The sequence below is a fragment of the Cupressus sempervirens genome, chromosome 11 (genome assembly GCF_028749045.1).
Source record: "Cupressus sempervirens isolate cs-2001-9-10 chromosome 11, ASM2874904v1, whole genome shotgun sequence".
Classification (NCBI taxonomy): Eukaryota; Viridiplantae; Streptophyta; class Pinopsida; order Cupressales; family Cupressaceae; genus Cupressus; species Cupressus sempervirens.
The window spans coordinates 525,819,696-525,840,144 of NC_143128.1; the positions used below are offsets into that span (position 1 = coordinate 525,819,696).

The 20,449-nt window shown below is 33.8% G+C and overlaps 2 protein-coding genes across 2 annotated transcripts; both read right to left on the bottom strand.

The window, feature by feature from the left end:
• Nucleotides 1–4,376: 4,376 nt before the first annotated feature.
• Nucleotides 4,377–5,462, bottom strand: LOC149530677 (uncharacterized). Its single transcript, XM_089808226.1, has one exon. The coding sequence runs from the start codon at nucleotides 5,460–5,462 to the stop codon at nucleotides 4,377–4,379; it is 1,086 nt and encodes a 361-aa protein (XP_089664352.1).
• A 10,437-nt stretch (nucleotides 5,463–15,899) lies between these two features.
• Nucleotides 15,900–19,589, bottom strand: SDG35 (SET domain protein 35). The gene is made up of 2 exons (XM_089810423.1): nucleotides 18,857–19,589; nucleotides 15,900–17,883 (listed from the first exon to the last, which is right to left on the bottom strand). Exons 1-2 carry the CDS (start codon nucleotides 19,253–19,255, stop codon nucleotides 16,609–16,611), a joined length of 1,674 nt encoding a protein of 557 aa, XP_089666549.1. The 5' UTR covers nucleotides 19,256–19,589; the 3' UTR covers nucleotides 15,900–16,608.
• Nucleotides 19,590–20,449: the final 860 nt, after the last annotated feature.

Below are 20,449 nucleotides of genomic sequence, written 5' to 3' on the forward strand. Positions count from 1 at the left end.
TTCCTATAGATTAAGTTGTAAAAACTTTATAAATCTTTTTTTTTTTTTTCAAAAGAAAAACATTCTTCATATTTCTTGAAAATTTTTCTAGAAAGCATTTCTTCTATATTTAATATTATAAAAGGTTGTAATGTGTTCAAGATTAATTAAGTCGATAGGCTTATTTATTGTGGCACACAATAGCCTGAAAATTATCATATATTATAAAAATGTGGGATATTAGATTTCTAATAATTATCCATAAATAAACTTAAAAAAACTATTTCAAAGAAAAGTGGCACTTAAATAGGGGAGTCAGTAAATCAGAGATTTGGGGTATGGGGATAAAGGAAAGCTACTTGTCATTTTATGAGTGTAGGGAACCATTAGAAAAATGGATAAATAACTACCATTGTATGGGGTTGTCAGTTCAGGGAAGGTTTTGGACGATATCACTGAGTGGATCAGACATAAACACTTCTTACTCCACCTTTGCATTCTTCACCCTGGGAGCACAAGCATGGTTTTATGGTGGCACACACACCCCAACGAACTATAAAAGTTTGGGTATTAAGAATGGCAAAACAAAGACGCTCAGGATGGGAGAGAGGGAGATTAGAGCAGGAAGAGATATTGCAGTAGAGGATTTTTCTGGTGTAGTGCATCAGATCACAATATATGTCTTGATTTTTCTGATTCAGTTAGGCCTTTTATTGATGGATATATTTCATTGATTGAAATGGGCCTCCGCAAATTCTTTCCCAATAACATTCTAATATATTACAATTTAGCTAACATAAATCCTTGCATGTTCTTTGCCATTGATTAGATTTGATGTCGGAAATATCGTTTGATTTCAAACATGCTTCCTTACTCTTATTTCTTTATTCATCCCTTCATTGTGTGTAGAACATAATTCATTGTGGAATACTCTGTAGGAGTTTGGGAGTTCTTGAGTCATTTAGTTTGAGTCTTTCTTAAACAAACTGACACTGGTTCAACTTGTGAGCCTCTCTTTATCAAACATAGTCTGAAGACAATAAACTAAGAATGTTGGATAATTTGGCATTGTTTATAGTTTTAGTTGTTTTAATATTATTTTTTTACTTGTAGTGTGACTGTTAGGACTCATTATGATGTTTATAATAAAAGATGTGAGATGATAAGCAATCATTTGCTTCAGTCTTTCTTTCATGAATATACCAAATTACTTCTCCTTAAACAAGTAACCTGAGATGTCTCATTGGCGCTCTGATTTTTCTTGCCAATAGCGGATATGCCTTCATATTTGGGGGCTCCGTAATTGTTTTATGTAGTGTGAGGAACGATTAGTTCCTTGAGTAATGTGTGGCCTGCTCGATGCTTATATAGTTGTTTAAATCACTGGAGCCTCTTTAATTTCCAATGACTCCAAAGTCAGGCAGCAAATTCTCCACTCATGTAGTCTCATCCTGACAATCATATATTTGTTCAGACTTCATATTCTTTTAGACTTGAATTATTATTATTTTTAAATTTATTTTTCCAGTAATATAACCCCTTTTTATGACAGATCATACTTATCCCACTCATTTGATTTCTTACTAGCAGCTTGGCTTAAGTGGAATATCTTGAAATATTTACTTTATTGTTGCATTTTTTGAAAGAATTTTGCCAGTGGTTCCTACTAAAGCTAAGAGGCTTATTGATTATCTAGAGGTATAAAATGGAGAAAAGTGCCCTGACCAAGAGGTGAGAAAGAACTTATCAATTCAAGTGATAAAACAAACTACCTTGATAACTCTAAGATGACTAAAAGATACACTGCTTCGTCACAAGGAAATGATGAGGCTTTTGAAAGATATATTGCGAAGGAACTAGGTTTTTCCAATGATTATGTTTCTTTTGCTTCTCCTAGTGATCTTTTTTCTTCTAGAGTCTAATTTTACATGGCAACAATTTATTGATTAGGGGTTGATTGACATTTAATAAGGATTATCACATTGTACTTAAATAAATAAACAATGAAAGGCCCAGTGCTTAGTATATGAAGGATTGTACCCCTTTAGTAAAATAATGGTCTCAATGAATAGGCATGACTCCCTCTATTTATGCATATAAAAGGGAGAAAACAAAAACAAATCATTTAGAGATATAATTAGCCTTTCAATTTAGACCAACAAAATAGAACAACAAATCAAAAGTATAATTCAGTTGCATTACATCACTTCATATTAGCATTTAACACACCAATTCACAAATAGACCCAATCCAAAACTATAATTCAGTAATAGTCTGGCAGATATATCAAGTAACAATTGTAGGTAGAATTTGTAGATGAGAGAAGTTCTAGGCCCATGGAGTTGGATAGGATTAAAAGGATGGTATTGCATGCCCATGATAAGCTAGGGATGGGTCCTTGGTATTATCATTGTTCATGAGTACACAACATAATCCTTGAAATTCAACAGTTTTGCAAAGTATTTCTAGAGAATTCGTGATTTGATCAATTGTTATTTTTGGGCTAAATAACTAACCTAAATATTCCTATAAATTCCTAAGCTTTCATAAAACTATATTCATATTTTTGAATAAATATTATTGTTTTAAAGTCAGTATTATAGGTGAGGTTGATCTTGTTAATGGTTGTTTTCCACCTGCACATTTTATCAGCGAATATGATAGGAAAAAAAATGTAAATGATCTTAATTAGTGATAATTGAAAAATATTCACATTCTTGATAATACATTACAACATATGTTGTTATCAGCTTAAACATTGCATCTTCTAGTGCAAGTACTAGTTAAATCATTTTTCAGAAGCAAAATAAAAATATTTGAGACCCTAATATGCCATCGATGTAGACATAAACATTAGGATAGGTTTGGATGCATTAGTCCTTTGAAGGTTAGCATTCACAATTTTGGTAACCATATATAAGTCCTTTTTGTCATTACAAGCATAAGTTTGTTTGCTATTTACTTATTAAGAAATCTAAATAGATGAGCTCTATTATTTGAACTTGATGGTTTCTAATGTAGTTGTTTTGTTGATCGTTGTGCCTTTGAGTTCTATTTTTTTAGTTTGCATTACTTATGGTGTTGGAAATACCAATTTTTCTTTGTACCAATTATTTTTTTGTGTAGGGGATATGCTTAGAAATGTGTTAATTTGGACAAAAAAAAAAATTAAATTTTTAATTATTTACATTAAAAGCATGCTACTTAAAAATATATTAATACAATCAAAATTTTAAAAATATTTTTATTTTTCAAATTTCATAATACTTAATCTTTATATACTCTAAAAAAATATAATCTTTATATACTTTAATATTAGTACTTTAAAAACGTAATAATCTTATATGTATGCTTTTATTTTTAACCTAATGCTACATAACAATATAACCTTCTAATCTTTAGAGAAGGCAGGGACTCAAGCTCTCCAAATATATGTATAATTGAAAATGACTAGTTGTATTAACTTATTAACTTTTACATTACTAAATACTTTGTTGTATCAACACTATTCTTAATTGTTGTTCCCTAAACTAAATGTCTTGTATATATTCTCATTTATCTTCCTAAAATAATTTAGCAAAATTTTTACTCTCTTCCATTTGTAAATATAATGAACATATTATATAACTATGGTATGTTCAATGATTAAGCACATATTTTAGCATAAATATTAATTAAAGTTTAAAACTTAAATATGCATAGATCTTATACATCAATTAATTAAAAATGAATATAAATTTTAAAATTTTACTAAGCAAAGTTTATAGTCAATTGTTCTCCAACATGCCATCATAAAAAGACTTTAGTGAAATGGTTATTTCTTAGGGAGGTTGTCATAAATAGAGATATTGGGGTCCCTATGATATTAATGTGTCCATTTTATGAGAGGGTAATGGTAAATTGGACAAAGTAAAGTTAGATTCAAATCAATGCTCTTAAAGGTGATATGGAATATTAATAATCATTTATGATTTTTCTATTACAGTATTTTTAAATATAGAAAAAAGAGTTGTCTTTTGTTTTCATTGGCATTTTTACATTTATCTTATCTCTTTTATTTTATTTTACATTCTTCATTATATACATAGTCTAGAATCTCACCAGATTTGTGCTACTAGTATACATGTTGACAATATATATATATACATCATACTTGGTTGATCTAAAATGTAGATGCAATCCGTCCTAATCAATATGACCAAACATGAGCATATCATCATATTTGTCACAAACATATATTTTGAAATATCGAAATTTTTAATATGCTAATAACTATTTATGACAAACTCAACAAAATATAACTAAATCCCTGAAATCATATGCATCCTTTCTAGCAAACCCATATTTATCCTGAAGCTCACTGATCAATGACCTAAATTTTAACTCCCTATACCCTCTCAGGCGTCCATTATTGTGGAAATACTTTCTAGAAAGATTGCCACCCATAGCATTTCTTGTGGGCATTGGACCAAAAAGATCAAGCCCAAGTGATTCACAGCCTTCTGTTGCCCGTTCTTCCCCTGAGGATCAAACAAGAACTCCCCTGTTGCAAGTTCATAAGCAATGCATGCAACGGACCACATATCTGCCGGAGAATCGTATGGAGATCTCAAAGTGGTCTCCGGGCACCTGTAACGAAGTGTTTGAATACGAGCCATGAAATCATTTGGGAAGCTCACTGCATTGCCCAAATCAGCTATCTTGCACTTAAGATGATCAAGGGATTTTATCTCATCAGAAGGGCTGTTGATTTTGAGTTCTTTGAATCTCTGCCATGGATTTAGCTTCACTGTATCACACAATTCCTCTTTTTCCCCACCCAATTCCTCTTCTTCGTCATCTTGAACCACTGATTTGCTATTCTGATTTTCTGCCATTGATGCAGAGGAAGAGCTTGTAACAATGGTGGATTCACCATTGCTACAACAAGGCATTAAAATTGGGGCACCAATCATCTTGGGATCTTTTTCCGGAACAATGGTGCATAGCAGAAGAATGTTTTCTGGCTTAAGATCCGTATGAATGAATGCAAGTTTGCCATGCAAGAAACGTAGTCCATTCAAGATGTGCAAACAGATTTTCTTGACCATGTGCAATGGAATGCCATTAGGATGATGCTTGAGAAGAGTCCTCAAATCGTCTCCCAAATGCTCAAGAACCAGGCAGACATGATTCCCATTTGGGCCAGTGTGTATGAAATCATCAAGCAATTTAACCACGCAATGCTTGTCCTCTGGATCATTCCTTGCTATATGCTTGAGGATTCTAACCTCACATTGGGCTGCATCTCTAAGACAATCTTTGCTCCTTGTTATCTTGAGGGCCACATACTTGTTGAGTTGCCAAACAGTGGAGAAAGCCCCCCAACCAAGCTTGGATTGCACCACGTAGCGGCCTCCATTGAAGACATCACCTATGTCCACAGGGTGATATCCTCCATTAACATAATTTGCAGAGCCCTCCTCTCCTCTGCCCCTCTCCATTCCTCCGCACAAAGATCCTTCCACTTTGGAGTACTTCTTTCTTTCTGTCTATAAATAGGAGCTGGCTATATAATATGGTTGAAGAACAAAAATACAATGCATTGTATTTTCAGGCAATTGAAACAAATTTTACAGTTGTGGGGTTATGACAATAGTTTTTGTTTTTGGCTTCCGGTTTCTCATCATGATTCGAGATCAAGCCCACCCACTTCTCATTTGTTTGGATAGCGTATTTGAGTAGGAATTGGAATTCTATATTGTAAAAAATTCTTAATCTGCTGTTTGGGTCTGCAAAATGGGATTTTGAATTCAAGGAAATGTAGATTTGGTATCCACATTTGACTCCCAAAACAAAAATTCTATTTCCTTCAAAATATTTGTTATTTAGAGTTTCCATTATAATTCCTATTTTAAATCTCATTTTTTGAAAATGAGGATTCTGACTAAAGTCAAATTTAATTGGGTTTGACATCCGGATGCCCATTTAGGCACCTAATTGTGTACATATTTTTGAAATTTGATAGAGTTGTAATTCAGAGTGAGGCTTTTCAAGAAATGGTACTCTTTGCATCTACTTCAGGTACCCTTCAAATGTCATTTTGTAAAAAATAGCAGGTGCCGCTTGAAAAAAATTAGAAAGATTTACTATAGAAATTTGTACAAATACATTTTTTTTAAATTGAAGCAAAAATTTATGCTATTGTTGCACCTGCTCATATGCTTGGATTAAATAAAACAACTAGTACGGTACATATCTAATTTCTTTCCTCTTTCGTTTAACTTTTTTTTGAATTTTTATTTTGCAATGAACATTACATTTTCGGCATGTGTGGAGTTGGATTGTAACTTTTATCTTCTTCTTTTTTCACTAAAAGAGGGGTAAAAATTTTATTGAATACCAAAGAGAGCAGAACAACACAAGGAACAAAGAGAACTACAAAGCTTTATCTTAGTCCACAAGTTGAACTAACATTTAAGATAAATCAAGGGGAAGCATCCTATGATCAATAATGCTCCAATCCGACCCATGCTTAGAGGCCCATTTAGCCAGACAATTAGCCACACCGATCCACTCATGAGAGATATGCATAAAAAGACATAGAATCTAGAGAATTGCATAATTGAATGATTTGCTGAATAATCAGAGCCAAATGCCAATCCACATGCACAAGGTTCCTTCTATTCAATAAATTCACAACCACTTGTGAGTCAGTCTTACATATAATTCTTTTCTAGCCATGTTGACAGCACTGTTCCACTGCAACCAAGATAGCCAGGGCTTCCATGAGGTTATTAGTATGGTAACCCTTGTATATAGAAAACAAAAACTAAATATCACCAGAACTGTCACACCCAACTCCCCCAACACCAGTCGGACCAGGATTTCCTTGAGAAGAACCATTAGTGTTGATTTTAAGAATGCCCGCCTCAGGAGGAGATCAATGCCCCTCACGATTAACACGCTGAGAGTGTTGCCTAGCTCTATTCCCAAAGCGGTTGTGGGGTACTAAGGGAGTGTTGCCCTGAAGAGGAAAGGAAAGGCATGAGTAAATACTAGCATCTTTAGGATCCAAACCTCCATCAATGTCACATTTAGCTAGGAGATTTAGCTAGGAGTTTTATGGAGAGAATTAACAATTTTCCCCCACAAGTGCCTGATCTCAAACTGCACATTATGAAAGATCCTCTTATTCCTCTCAAGCCAAACATGCCATAATATAAGGGATGGACCAATAGTCCAAGCAACCTGAGGAAAAGAAGTCTTGGAAGGGAGATGGCCCAAACGATCCTAGAATTTAGACAAAGAGGAAACATGCCAGCACGTGCATCCCCACACACTAAACCAGAAGTGCCAAATTTGTTTGGCAAAGGGGCATTGGAAAAAAAGGTGAGAAATAGTCTCTTCACTTTTGCGGCACAAAACACAGATAGAAAGCCCCTGGAAGCCTCGCTTGTAGAGATTCTCCCAAGTAAGACAAAGATTGTAAACCAGACTCCAGAGGAAAAAGTTACATTTAGGCATGAAAAACTATTCTAAACTTTCTTCCACCAAGAGACCTCCACCTCACCAAAAAGTTGCTTCATCAGCGCAAAGTACCTTGAAGAAACATTCATATATTCATATTTTGAACCAAACAGGCTTGGAATAACAAATTTTGAATATCAAATATTTTTGGGTGTGAACCAAACAGTCCCAAAATAAATTTCGAAAACCGTAATCTAGATTTCAAGTTCAAGAATCTAAAATTGAGAATTTTAAAATCCGATTCCTAAATCATATTCCATCAACCAAATAGGCCCGAGAATTTGAAATCAACTATGGACTTGGGATGGACATTTATGGTGGGATATATTGAGAAATAAATAATTTAAAAAATAAAAAGGTTCATTATATTAGGGTAGATTGTATATAGGTCTATAAATAGCTTATAGTAATGGGTGTAGATTAAGCTTTCAACATAAGTACTATAAAGTAAAAATATTTTAATTTTTTTCACAAATCGTGTCCATAGTAATATGCGAGTGCTCTAAAATTTGTTGCAAAAAATGTCTAATTGTGCTTCACACAATGTATATATCTTATCCCATATGAGATTTGAGTTTTTTAACCTCTCTTCCAAAAGCACAAATTCTCCATCACAAGAACATCTCAATAATTTCATTTATTACAGTTATAGTAATATGGGAGTACTCTACATTTCTTGCAAAAAATGTCTAATTACGTTATGCACAATGTATACATCTTATTCCGAATGAATTTGAGTTTTTTACCCTCTTCCAAAAGCACAAATTCTCCATCACAAGAAAATCTCAATATTTTCATTTATTATGATTTTTTAAACATGAATGAGTCTTCTATAAAGAACTTGAAGCAAGCCAAACATTAGTGGGATAGAGTCTTTAATTGTAGAGTAACTTTTGACCTCCTTTTGATCCTCCATAAATCCATTCACACTTAGTTTAAATAATTATAAATTTGTAGAAATAATAGTGTGATGTAAAACCTTATTATCAATGCCTCAAGAATTTACTTGTGATTTTATTAGTCTTGGAACTAATGTTTTCATTGCAATCTTTACTCTTTCTAATTAATATTTAGAATACAAAATTTTCAAATCTAAAGTTTAGAGACATGACACACTATTTTATTTTTAAATTTATTTCTTATGTTTAATTTCTATTTTCTAATTGACTACTACTATTTTTGCAAAATTATCATTTAATAGCATTCACCTTTTGTCGCGTGAGTAAGAGGAAACCCACTAGTAAAGGAAACATTCAAAGTTTATAATAGTTTTGGATGATTTTTAAAAAATAGGAAACCCACTAATAAAGGAAACATTTAAAGTTTATAATAGTTTTGGATGATTTTTTAAAAATATTATTAATCTCCCTTTTATAAAGCATGGATTATTGTTTGGGACTTCTAGGAAATCAATTACTTAGTTGTTGGAAAATAGTTTTGCACGTGTCTATAATTAAATTGACTTTTTTTTTTTTTTTTTTTTTTTTTTTTGAACTTTTTAATATTTTTTCCTCTTTAAAGAAAATGTTACAATTTTAAAAAATATTAATGATATATCTCTAATAAACACTAATAGATGCATAATATGATATTATACATTTTAATAATATTTTAAATTTGTATATTATAATAATTATTTCTATCTTTTAACTCTAATTAACTATTTAATATTATTATTATAATAAATTATATTCTATCGATATTAAATACAATTTAAATATAATAAAAATTATATTATTTCTATCAAATTTGTATATGATAAATTTTTTTAAATTATGTGTGTGTGTGTGTGTGTGTGTGTAAAATAATACATTAGTAAAATTTATTTGAATGACAATTCAATACTTGAATAAAAATAGTAATCTAATATTTTAATAGTCAACGTAAATATTTTAATATTTAATGTAAATATTAGAATATTTTTAAATTTTTTTTCACAATATATTAAAAAATTAATGATGAATAAAAAATTCCATATCATTGTTAACATTTACATGTTAATGTATTTTGTTTTCTAGATTTAAAAAGAAACCAATCTCTAATTTTGACTTTATATTTCTGGAATATGTCTTTTTTAATTTTGATTTAAATGGTTACAGAGTTTCTTTCTATAATTTAATCTATTGATTAGAATAACAAATCTAAAATGGTGATGCGCTACTAGTCTACTTTGAGAATGTTGGTGGAGGAAGTAATAATTTGGCTGAAGCGATGACTCTACTTTGGGGTCTACAATTGATTGATGAAGTGCAAATAAAGGAAATAACTATCGATGGTGACTCTAAATTAATATTTGATATGGTGAAGGGAGCTTCTCAGCCCGACTGGAATATCCAAAATATCATCATGGATATTAGACATATCATAAACGGGATGGAAAAAGTCCAGTTGCAACACATACAGGGAAGGTAATATGGTGGCAGATGCTGCGGCTGCCATGGGGTTTGAATTAAAGGAAATGACATGTTGGAGAAGCATGGATATCCTAAAGGAGAAAATTAAGACCCTGATCTGCAAGGAAAGGGGGGGGAACAAAAATTAAGCATGGCTAGACAAATAAAGATCAGTGCCAATTTTGGTAGTATTATATCTAGGAAGGCAAAATTTGCTAAATTTAATAAAAAGTATAAGGGAAAGATGACGAGACACCGTCGTACAGACTGGATAATAAATAGATGCAATTTGAGATATGAGTTACTTCACCATTATGGTAACATAATGCGAAATTTAAATCATTTCCTTTTTGAAAGTACGAAAGATATAATTACAGATGTTGTTAGAGATTTCAGGGATGGTAGAATAATGATGCTAAGTACGTAGGAATCCCATAATGAAAATGAATGGGATTTCGAAGCGCCCTGAAAACTTGCTTACGGGAAGTTTAAAGACCCTATAGAGGTTATTTGCATCATTGATGTGTTATTGATGTTTAATAATATCATTGTTGACAATAAGATTGACGACAAGAAGGTTCAGATGCAAGTTACTGAAGTTGGTGGATCAGAAATTAGCGGGGACGAAATGGGTGGAGGCTTGAATGGACTGCAGCCAACAAAGATAGAAAATTTTTAAGATAGGATGGCAACCTGGTTCTTGTTAAAAGAAAGGGGATTTCTTCCTTATATGCAGGCAATGGCGGGGTATGACAAAAATTGTTCTCTCCAGTTTGTGAACGGGTGGAATGACCGTAGGGTTACCATAAATAGTATCACATTCCAAGTTAATGAGGATGGTATTGCAATGGCTACTGGGTTGTCCATGAAGCGGAAGAAATGGAAGAAGGTTACAAAAATGGCGAACGAGGCCAACATGAATAGTTTTTTTACAAAGGATGAAGAACCTATTCGCTGTAGAGGAGGCTTCTAGAGGGATAAGCTATCGGCTTCATGGGAAGATGTATGTTTGGTGATAATGAAGTACCTCACGCTCGAAGGCAGGTTTGGAGTTTATTATTATTATCACTTCCCCCTCTTGAACCATTTTAGAAATAAAGACTTCATTTCTATTCCGTTCTTTCTGTTACATTCCCTTGAGGATATGATTAGTGATGTTAGGGAGAAGAGAAGTAAGGGTAATAATTTTACCATCATCCACCAGGGCTTGATTTTTAGACTCTAACAGTTTCATCCTGCCCTCTGCCCCCCTAGGGTTTTTGTGGTTGACAAACAGTGCCACCACCAGAATTTCCTCCGGAGTACTAGCACTAGTACTAGAATCCAAACTCCGCACCCTTCTCCTAGTAGAGAAAATAAGAAAAAGAAAAGCCTAGAGCTAGTTATTGAAAAAAGCGGTAGTAAAAAAATCAAAATTGAAAAACTAGTGGAGGTGGAAATTGAGGATTTGAAAGAGGAAGGAGGTGGAAAGGGTAGGAGAAGGTCGGGAAGGCTTGCAAAAACACAGGCAAGGTATAAACAAAAGGCTAATAGATTTACGGTTGACGAGGTGGAGGAGGAGAGTTCATAAAATAATGAACGAGAGCTTGAGGAGGAGAAACATTTTGACTCCAAGAGAGGAGAAGGGAATGAGGAGAAAGAAAAAAGTGAAAACTCTGTTGATAATACCCAGATGTCTATTGGTAATACCCAAGTGTCTGCTGGTAATGTTAATACCACTCAGACCACACATGTGTCGGCGAGCTTTACCCTACAGCCTATTACCTTTTGTGAGGACAACAGCAAAGTGGACACTTCCCCTATCACCATCTCCTCTCCGGTAAAGGAAAAAATCAATGTTTTTACTAACCCTCAAGTTTTGTAGAATGAGAACTAGCCATTAACAAAGACTAAAGAGGTGTATAAAAATGATGAAAAAGAAAACAAGGAGAAAGAGGAGGAACAAAATGAGAAGAAGGCACAACTGGAAAAAAGGGTCAAATTCTTAGAGGAGGGGTTCTACTTCTCTAAATTTGCATTGAAGGTTACCCATGTTGTTGCTACCACCCTCTAATTGCTGGTGCAGGAGAAGGATGAAACAGGGCTAGACATGGAGGATAATAGGCTCCTCTATAAGTTTCTAGCTGAGGATTGGGCTAGGGTGCTTCTGGCTGGGAAAGGAAAGGAAAAGGATGAAAAATAATATAGTAGCCTTTAAGGGTTTTATGACACTAGTTGTTTCTTTTGTTTTCTGCGGCTATCTGGTTTACTGGTTTACAACTGTTACTTAGACTTGGGTTGACTTGTTTATGCCAACAATTTTATATTCTGAACTTTAATAGTATGATTAGTACTATAGATGTTACTCTGATAGATGTAAATGATATTGTGCTATGTTTGGGATGGGTTGGTTTGCTTATGCCAACAGTTTATGCTTTGAACAATCATAGTATGGTTAATACTATAGCTATAAATTTAGTTTGGTGAATTCTTTGGTAGCTGGTAGTTTCTTGGTTGTTAGTGTAGTTCTCTATTGCAGTGATGCCTCTTGCTTGTTTTTGCTGGTACTGTACTGGTTGCCAGCATTTTGTTTGTAAGGGTCGACCCCCTTGTTTTGGTCACTTTATATTTCAAAAACAAATCTATATTTAAAACTTAAATGTCAATTGATCTAAAATTTAATAAATATTTTACCTTATAAATTTTTAATTATTATATAAAATATAAATTTCATTTTAAAATAGAATGAACTCTTACTACTAACTAAAAAATAAATATGTTGTTTTGTAGATTTTGTTTTAAAAAATCTATTGAAGAAAAAGGAGAACACATTACCATAGCTCTTCTATTAGGTAAGGAAACATTGAATAGTACAATTCAACTAAAGAATTTACAAATGATAAACATATGGAAAATTGATCTATAATACAAAGTGAGATAGTATGCTTAAATGCTAGATTTATGTAATATTTCTTTAATACAAATAAACAATTTTAAAAAATTATGTTATCAATCAAAATTCTCTAACTATAAGCATTTGACCATGTTTCCCTAACAAATAGAACAACAGGCAAAGACTCTAGCTTCATAGAGCTTTTGTTTTATGTAAAACTATTTGTTATATAAGGGATAACCATCAAAACATATTTCTTTGTAAAGAGGAGAATGCCATTTTAATTTTGTATGTTACCAAGTAATTTTATATTAATGAAATCATCATGGCTTAGGCATTTTACAGATAAAAGAACAATTGTATAATTTTCCTTTTCTAAATTAAAGATAACAGATATCCACAATCCACGATAATTATATTCTTACTTTTGGGTAAGATTGTGTGTGAGTTTTTGCATCAACATTTCTGATCATATTCAATGATCCATCATCAGGATGAGTTATCTGCCTTAGTGGATGCCCTCAATTTGTGGTGTGTATTGTCCAACTTTTATTAGTCCCCGCCTTATATTTTTCATTTGCTCCCCTTCCCCCCCCCCCAAAAAAAAAAAAATTTAATTTCTCAAAAAAAAGTATGAGCTAAGGTTTATGTGCATTTATTTTTAAAATCAATTACAAAAAGCTAATTTCCTTTTTCTGATTGGGCAATAGCAATTTTGCTGGGCATTAAATCTTTTTTTCTAGGATATAAATCATTTTTCTTCCAAATTAAAAAAATAAACAAAGAAAAAGTAACAGATAAGTTTGCATTTAATGCTTCTCAAATTTTTTTGATCTTCGTCAAGTGACATCCGTTAAATGACATAATCTCCCTCCGTGAATATAGAAAACCATCATGTCATAAATTAAATTTATTAAGCAATTTTTGTTTTAGTAGTTAGCTAACAGAGCCGGTAAAGTAAATGAAGGTGCACATTTAAACAAAATTCAAAGCAAGCTGATTCAAGTCGCAGTTCCCACTAAAAATTAAAGTTTAGCCCTCACATGCAAATAGAGATTTGTGTAATTACCTCACAACTGTTAGTTAATCAATTGTTTCACAAATTGTTTTGTATGCATATTATGATATATTCACAAACCATTTTAAGAGTTAATCAATTCATGTTTATACAATTTTATTTTTCCATTTATTAAGTTAAAGACGATATTTTCGGTAATATAAAATATTGAAGAAGTAATTGAAATAGTTGGAAGTTAGTTTATTTTTCATTAGTTTAAGATAGAATTTAAAAGATAAATACACATATACATGATATTTATACAAATCATTAAATAATAGAATAACAAAAAGATATCATTATTCTTAAAAATTTATATTCTATTATTTAAGTAAACTTAGAAAAAAAAAAAAAAAAAATTGTAAATGACTAAAAAATACTTTCAAATTCAAATGTGAGGATAAAAAATCAAAATGTAAGATTAATGAGTTTAAAACAGAGGATTTTAAGTTCAATTTTTTTGCGTGATTAATAAATTTAAAGATTGTAATTTTGACGGCGAAGTTAATTAAAAGATTGTAATTGGGGCTTATGGTCTACTGGTGAAGTTGAATGGCTCATAAAAAGCCCACCAGAGATCAAATCTTCCTAAGTACAAGGCTCCGACATCATAAGGGATGAGGCTGGGATCGTGCCCCGGGTGATTTGACAACGTCGATGCCCCTCAGTCCTTTGCTTTAAGCCGAAGAGGTTTCAGGTTTCAGGCACGAAGTGTGCCCGTATTGGGTTCCTAAAAGTCTATGTGGTGGCCTTCGCTGGTTGGTAGCCTCCATCAAAAAAAAAAAGATTGTAATTTTTTTAATATTCAATACAATAATGTGTTGCAATATTTACTTTTATCTATTTAGTATTATTACAGAGGCATCAAGCAACCAATATATTTATAGGCATGCTCCAGAATGAGATAGTCTTTGTCCTATTTTTTCAATCAAATTTTCACTAATAGAATTTTAAGCTCACAAATTTTGTTATTCAATATTATATATTATACTTTTATATTAAGTATTTTATTCCAACCATATTTCTTCCTTTTTAAATTATTTCTACCATTTCTACCCCTTCATAAGGAAGGGACTCTAGCTCACTCAAAAACTCTTGTTTGTAGTTGTAATTAATTCTTGTTTATTGTTCTAATAAAATTTGTGGTTTGATATGTAATTGCAATCGATTCTTATTTATTATTTTCATAAAATCGGCGATTTGATTTGATTTATAATTAATTCTTGTTTATCATTCTTATAAAACTCATTTATGTTCCCCATACAACACTTCACATATCCCAACAACTTGTCTGCCACAGCAGCAGGCTCATCCCCAGGCAAAGCACAGGTAACAGCATCAATGAGAACTTCAATCGAAGGCCTCTAACAGCATTCAATGAGAGCCTCAACTAGATAGCAGGAGATGACCTCGAATTAGTTGCCTATCTTTGGCCTTAATCTGCTTTGCACACCAGTATGCAACTTGTTTATGCGTTCTTACTAAGACAACCACCAAAGTTTGACAAAACTAAATGAGAAATGGCAGATTGCTCCAAGCACAAATTCGCTCCTTCATTTTTGTCTTGATTTGTTTGTTTGCATGACTTCTGTGTGTCACTTTCTATACAAATACAGAACCATATATCAAGCTTTATATTAAGATTTTGTAACAGTTTTGAAATCATGCCCTTTCATCTTCCATCAAAATGAGAACATCCATGTAAAATGCAACCTGAGCAAGATGCAATTCCTTAGGAATGAGGCTATTCATTAGGAATTAGATGTGTTACCAATTTTACAAAACTAAATGAGAGATGACAGATTGCTCCAAGCATAAATGTTCCTTCTCAAATTTTCTCTTGATTTCTATCACTTTTTAGAAATTCAGAATACAAATACAGAACCACATCAAGATCTATATAAAAGATTTTGTAACAATTTGTTTGCACATTTCTCTCACTTTTTAGAATTCCAGAATACAAATAAAGAACTGCATCAAGATTTATATAAAGATTTTGTAACAGCTTTGAACTCATGCCCTTTGATCTATTGCAAATTGAAAACATCCATAAAAAATGGAACCGACTAAGATGATAGAAACTATGCAATTCCTTAAGATAAAAGTTGTTTATAAAAATTAATGTGTAACAATTTGAGGAAACATTGAAGAAACACAAAATGAAAGGGCAATATACAACTATGCAGAGATGATTCCGCTTCTCAGGAACACTGTCACATATAGCCATCAAAACAATGGACAATGGACAATTCAATACAAAACTACTTTCATGCTCATTTCACTATGCCAGCTGCCCATCAATGTCAACACCAGTTGATAGCTCATGTTGCGGTAGCAACTGCGTGTAATAAATTTTCTGTAAAAGTTTCCAGGATAATTAATTTGGAATACTTTACTGCAGGTCAGTATTCTGACCAAGGAAATAAACCAAGAAATGGGATTTGATCTGGAAGTTGTTCCGTCAGCATGCTCAGAAAACAGCTGATAGATTTCTCCTCCGATGAACCTCAATAAATAATAAAACAATCAGACAATTTGAATTGGGTCATGGATAGGATAAAGAGTCTGCCTAATCTAGAGGAAACAAATGGTCATGGAAAGGATAAAGAGTCTGCCTAATCTAGAGGAAACAAATGTCTAACCTGTGAATGGAAAAAAAATATTAGAAACTAAGTTATAGCTTGACCCAGCTGTTAAAGCATGTTCAGTGCACTTAGATTGTCTAAGAGGGTTATAGCTTGACCCAGCTGTTAAAGCATGTTCAGTGCACTTAGATTGTCTAAGAGGGTTAGAAGGCTTTAAGACTTGGGCATAATAATACCCCTGTTTCTGACATGTGCATCAATCAGGGCCTTCATCACGTGCATCTTCATCTGTTTCCCATACAGCGCTTTACATATCCTAAGGGCGCGGTCCATGGCCTTCTGGAAGGGGCTTAATCCTCTGTTAACCTTCAACTTGTCTACCACAGCTGCAGCAGCGCAGAGGGCAGTCTCATCACCAGGTACAGCAGAGGTAATAGCATCAATGATAGTCTCAATTGAAGGCAATTGCCTTTCCCATCTCTTCAATAGCAGAGAGGACCTAAACATGGGCCAATAGGCTGAGGCAAATGAAGCTCGAATCAGTTGCCTATCTTTGGCCTTCAATCTCCTTTGCAAATGGCTCAGCTTCTCCTCCAACTTCACTGCCAATCTAGTCATCTCCATCTCCATCTCTCCACCCTTATCATACATTCTTGCAAAATCTGTCTCAATGTCCTTCAAATCCTCCTGAAGAGACTGCTCCAATTCACACCTATGGCATCTACAAACAAATGACCATGTCTTGCAAAGCTCCCTCCTCATCCCTAAAGGAACAAGCACATCAAAATAAGAAAAAGTAAGCTCATCCCCTGCCTTCAGGTCTCTCGAAGCATGCAAAAACAGGGCATCTCCTACATGTAACCTTGCAGTATTAGGACAACAAGAATGGTTCACAAAAGCAGGCAAAACCCAGAGCCCAATACAGTCATTTTCACTAGAGCAGTACAAATCAGCTCCAAGTTTCTTAACAGTACAACCCTTCTCAGCAAGGGTATTAAGGTCCACTATACCCAGAACCCTGCTCATATCCACAGGGTCACATGGGTTCTCCAACTGGTACCCCACATTGGCTCTAAAGAGACCAATATGGGGTACCCCCAGCTCCTTTTTCCTCTCACTCTCGTCATTCTCCGCTAACGTATATAATCTGCTCAACAAATTAGTGGATCGCTTGGCGACCCGTTCGATTTGGGCTACGAAGTCCTTCCATATGACCATCCGGGCATTCTCAGCATAAGCTTCAGGCAGAATAGCTCTGGCTATGGCGACCGGCTTTGTAACGGCTAAGAGCGTGCCTGCCTCGACATCTTTGGTAACGAAGAGCCCACGCTCGCCGAAACCCACGTCGGAGGATCTAATCTCAACAGGTCCCAAGTACTCTGCACACTCTGGCGGCCTCCCCATGAAGCCGCTGGCAACCCACTCTGATAGGTCGTAGACACCGGTTTTACACTGCGATTCGAACCTTCGACTCTTGTCCAGGCTTTCCTGGAATTTTAAAAAAATCAATGTCAAGCTTTCGTCATAGATGTTGAAGAAAAGAGACTAGAAATGAATGGCCAGCATTCGAGGGTTTCAAATAGGGGAATACAAACAATTTAGGCGATTTTTTTAATCAATTTACAAGATAGAGGATTACAAAATTTTAGGTGCATTTTCAAAGTAAGAGAAGAAACCCAATGCGTATTGATGAAGAGAAACACTTATCCTAGAATTACAGATTTGGGTACTTCAGAAATCAAAATTTTCCTATTAAATTCCGTGTCCGCAATATCTATTTTAATATGCACTGCTGAAAAAATTACCCTAACGGAGTCTAAATCCTTACATCTTCAGATTCAAGGCCTACCTACTAAAGATAACCACTGGTCGTTCCCAGAAAAATGGATTCTAATTCGCCTAAAAAACTAAATTCTTGACCAAAACAGACCAAAAAAGAATGGTCAGCATTTGAGGGTCTCAAATAGGCAAAAACAAACAATTTACGCGATTTTTTTTATAAAGTACAAGATAGACGATTACAAAACAGTTTGGGTGAATTTTTTATTTTATTGAAGAGAGGAAGCCCAATGCGTATTGATGAAGAGCCTAGATTTACAGATTTGGGTTCTTCAGACATTAAATTTTTATTGGTAAATTTCTTGTCTGCATTATCTAGTTTAATATGCACTAATAAAATCATTTTTCTTTGGTCCTCACTACGCTATATCCTTACATCTCCAGATTCAAGGCCTATCAATAAGAACTGGGCATTACCAGAAAAATGGGCTCTACTTCGCCTAAAACCTAAATTCTTGACCAAAACCAAAGCTACAGAGGAATGCTCAATATATGTGCATCTTGCAATTTTTTTTAGTGCGGCCATGTTGAGGAGACAATCCAAAACGATACAGAGAAGAAACTTTAGAAAGTTTCAAGCTTGAGTTTAGGGTTCGGTGTAAAGATTATCATTACCACTAACCTGAAATTCGGTAGCATTCGGGTGGTGTTGGAGAGCCGTCCTAAAGCAGTGGATGGCTTGGGAATATTGGTCCATCTCCATGAGGATTTTTCCCTTGCAATAAAGGCTCTTGGTATGACTTGGATCTATCTCTAATGCTCTGTTAACATCTTGCAGTGCATTTTCCAGGCCTCGAAGCCTGATTCGAGCCTCCGCCCTGTTCGAAAGAGCCAGACACACCGATTTCTTCAGCTCTGCATTGTTGGAGACTTTCATTTGGGCGTCACAGCGATCGATGTATTGAGAATACAGAGCTATGGCTTCTTCCCATTCTTCTCTCAGAAATAGCTCGTTGGCTTTAGATCGAATCTCCTTGCCATCCTCCTGAATCTGCATAGTTTGGAATTCACAAAAGCCCATTTGATCACAGCGAATCTTCCCTACCAAAGTTAATTACCCACTCAGAAATTCGCCATTAGAGACGCAATGGAAGATGATCTGCCTTAAGAATGAACAAAACGGTATTTAAAAAGGAAAATTAATAGTAACTGCACGACTGAGAGCTGGGGATAACGGTCGTGTCAACGGACTGGTAAAACCAACGGTCACATTTCATGATTTCAGAGAAAATGTTCACAGGTCAGCCATGTATTTGGGTGTAGTGTGCTCCATATGGACTCGGACTTTAATGATAAATTTCAGCTTTTGTTATTTTAGCCATTTTGCTGCTTAACAAATATGTGTATTATTCCCTCCATTGAAAGATACGAACATGTCACGGTCCACGTTTTGCTTATATAAAAAATACTAAATCGGTTGCATGGGTGGCAAAACATTTATTCCTTCTACTTCTTGCTCTAGCTTTCTTTGCAATACTTTTAGCTCTCTATTGCATATTACAATATATTTTTAAAAATTGGTATTTGACTGTTTTACCAACACATAGGTTGTTTTACTTCACTATTCTAAGCATTATTTGTTTGTTATTATTTGAACTATTTCAAATAATGTTATTAGATTTTAATTTTTTTCCAATTTATGCTAACTAGCACTTGTACTAGAAGGTGCAATGTGTATGTTGATAATAGCATATGTTGTATAGTTTCTTCAATGTGAGAGAAGGACAATCTTTTTTGGTTGTTATTGTTTGCTTTGTAAATTGTTTGGATGATGTCTTGTTTTATCTGCAATTGATTTGAACAATTTATAACAAATGCACATCATCAATCTATAACACAATGTTGAATTTTTTTTCCAGTGAAAATCATATCATATCATGTACAGGAGATATAAATTTAATTTGCGAGTGAGGTGCAACTTAGTTTTTTATTGTTTGGCACCATGAGTTTTTATATTAGTGTGTCCCTCCTTAAAGTTTTCCAATAAATTGTTTGTACTTGAAGCTTGTTCTACTACTATTTGTTGGCATCATTGAACTCCTGAAAAGAAGCATTTTTCATGTATATTAGGTTGATGACATACATATATGAATAAAATAATAAATAAATAGTAGTCTTGCATACCTTGAGTGTTAAAAGGGCAAGTTCTTGTAAGCGTGTTTCTTCTTTTGTCCTTATGGTTGTGAATGGATTGTTTTGCATTTTTTAATATCTT

Bases quoted from the DNA above. Each gene is read 5' to 3' on its own strand.
- LOC149530677 (XM_089808226.1), bottom strand. From the start codon at position 5,462: ATGGAGAGGGGCAGAGGAGAGGAGGGCTCTGCAAATTATGTTAATGGA.
- SDG35 (XM_089810423.1), bottom strand. From the start codon at position 19,255: ATGGGCTTTTGTGAATTCCAAACTATGCAGATTCAGGAGGATGGCAAG. The intron at 17,884-18,856 runs GTTAGTGGTAAT...TTAAAATTCCAG, and splicing joins CGAATGCTACCGAATTTCAG to GAAAGCCTGGACAAGAGTCG.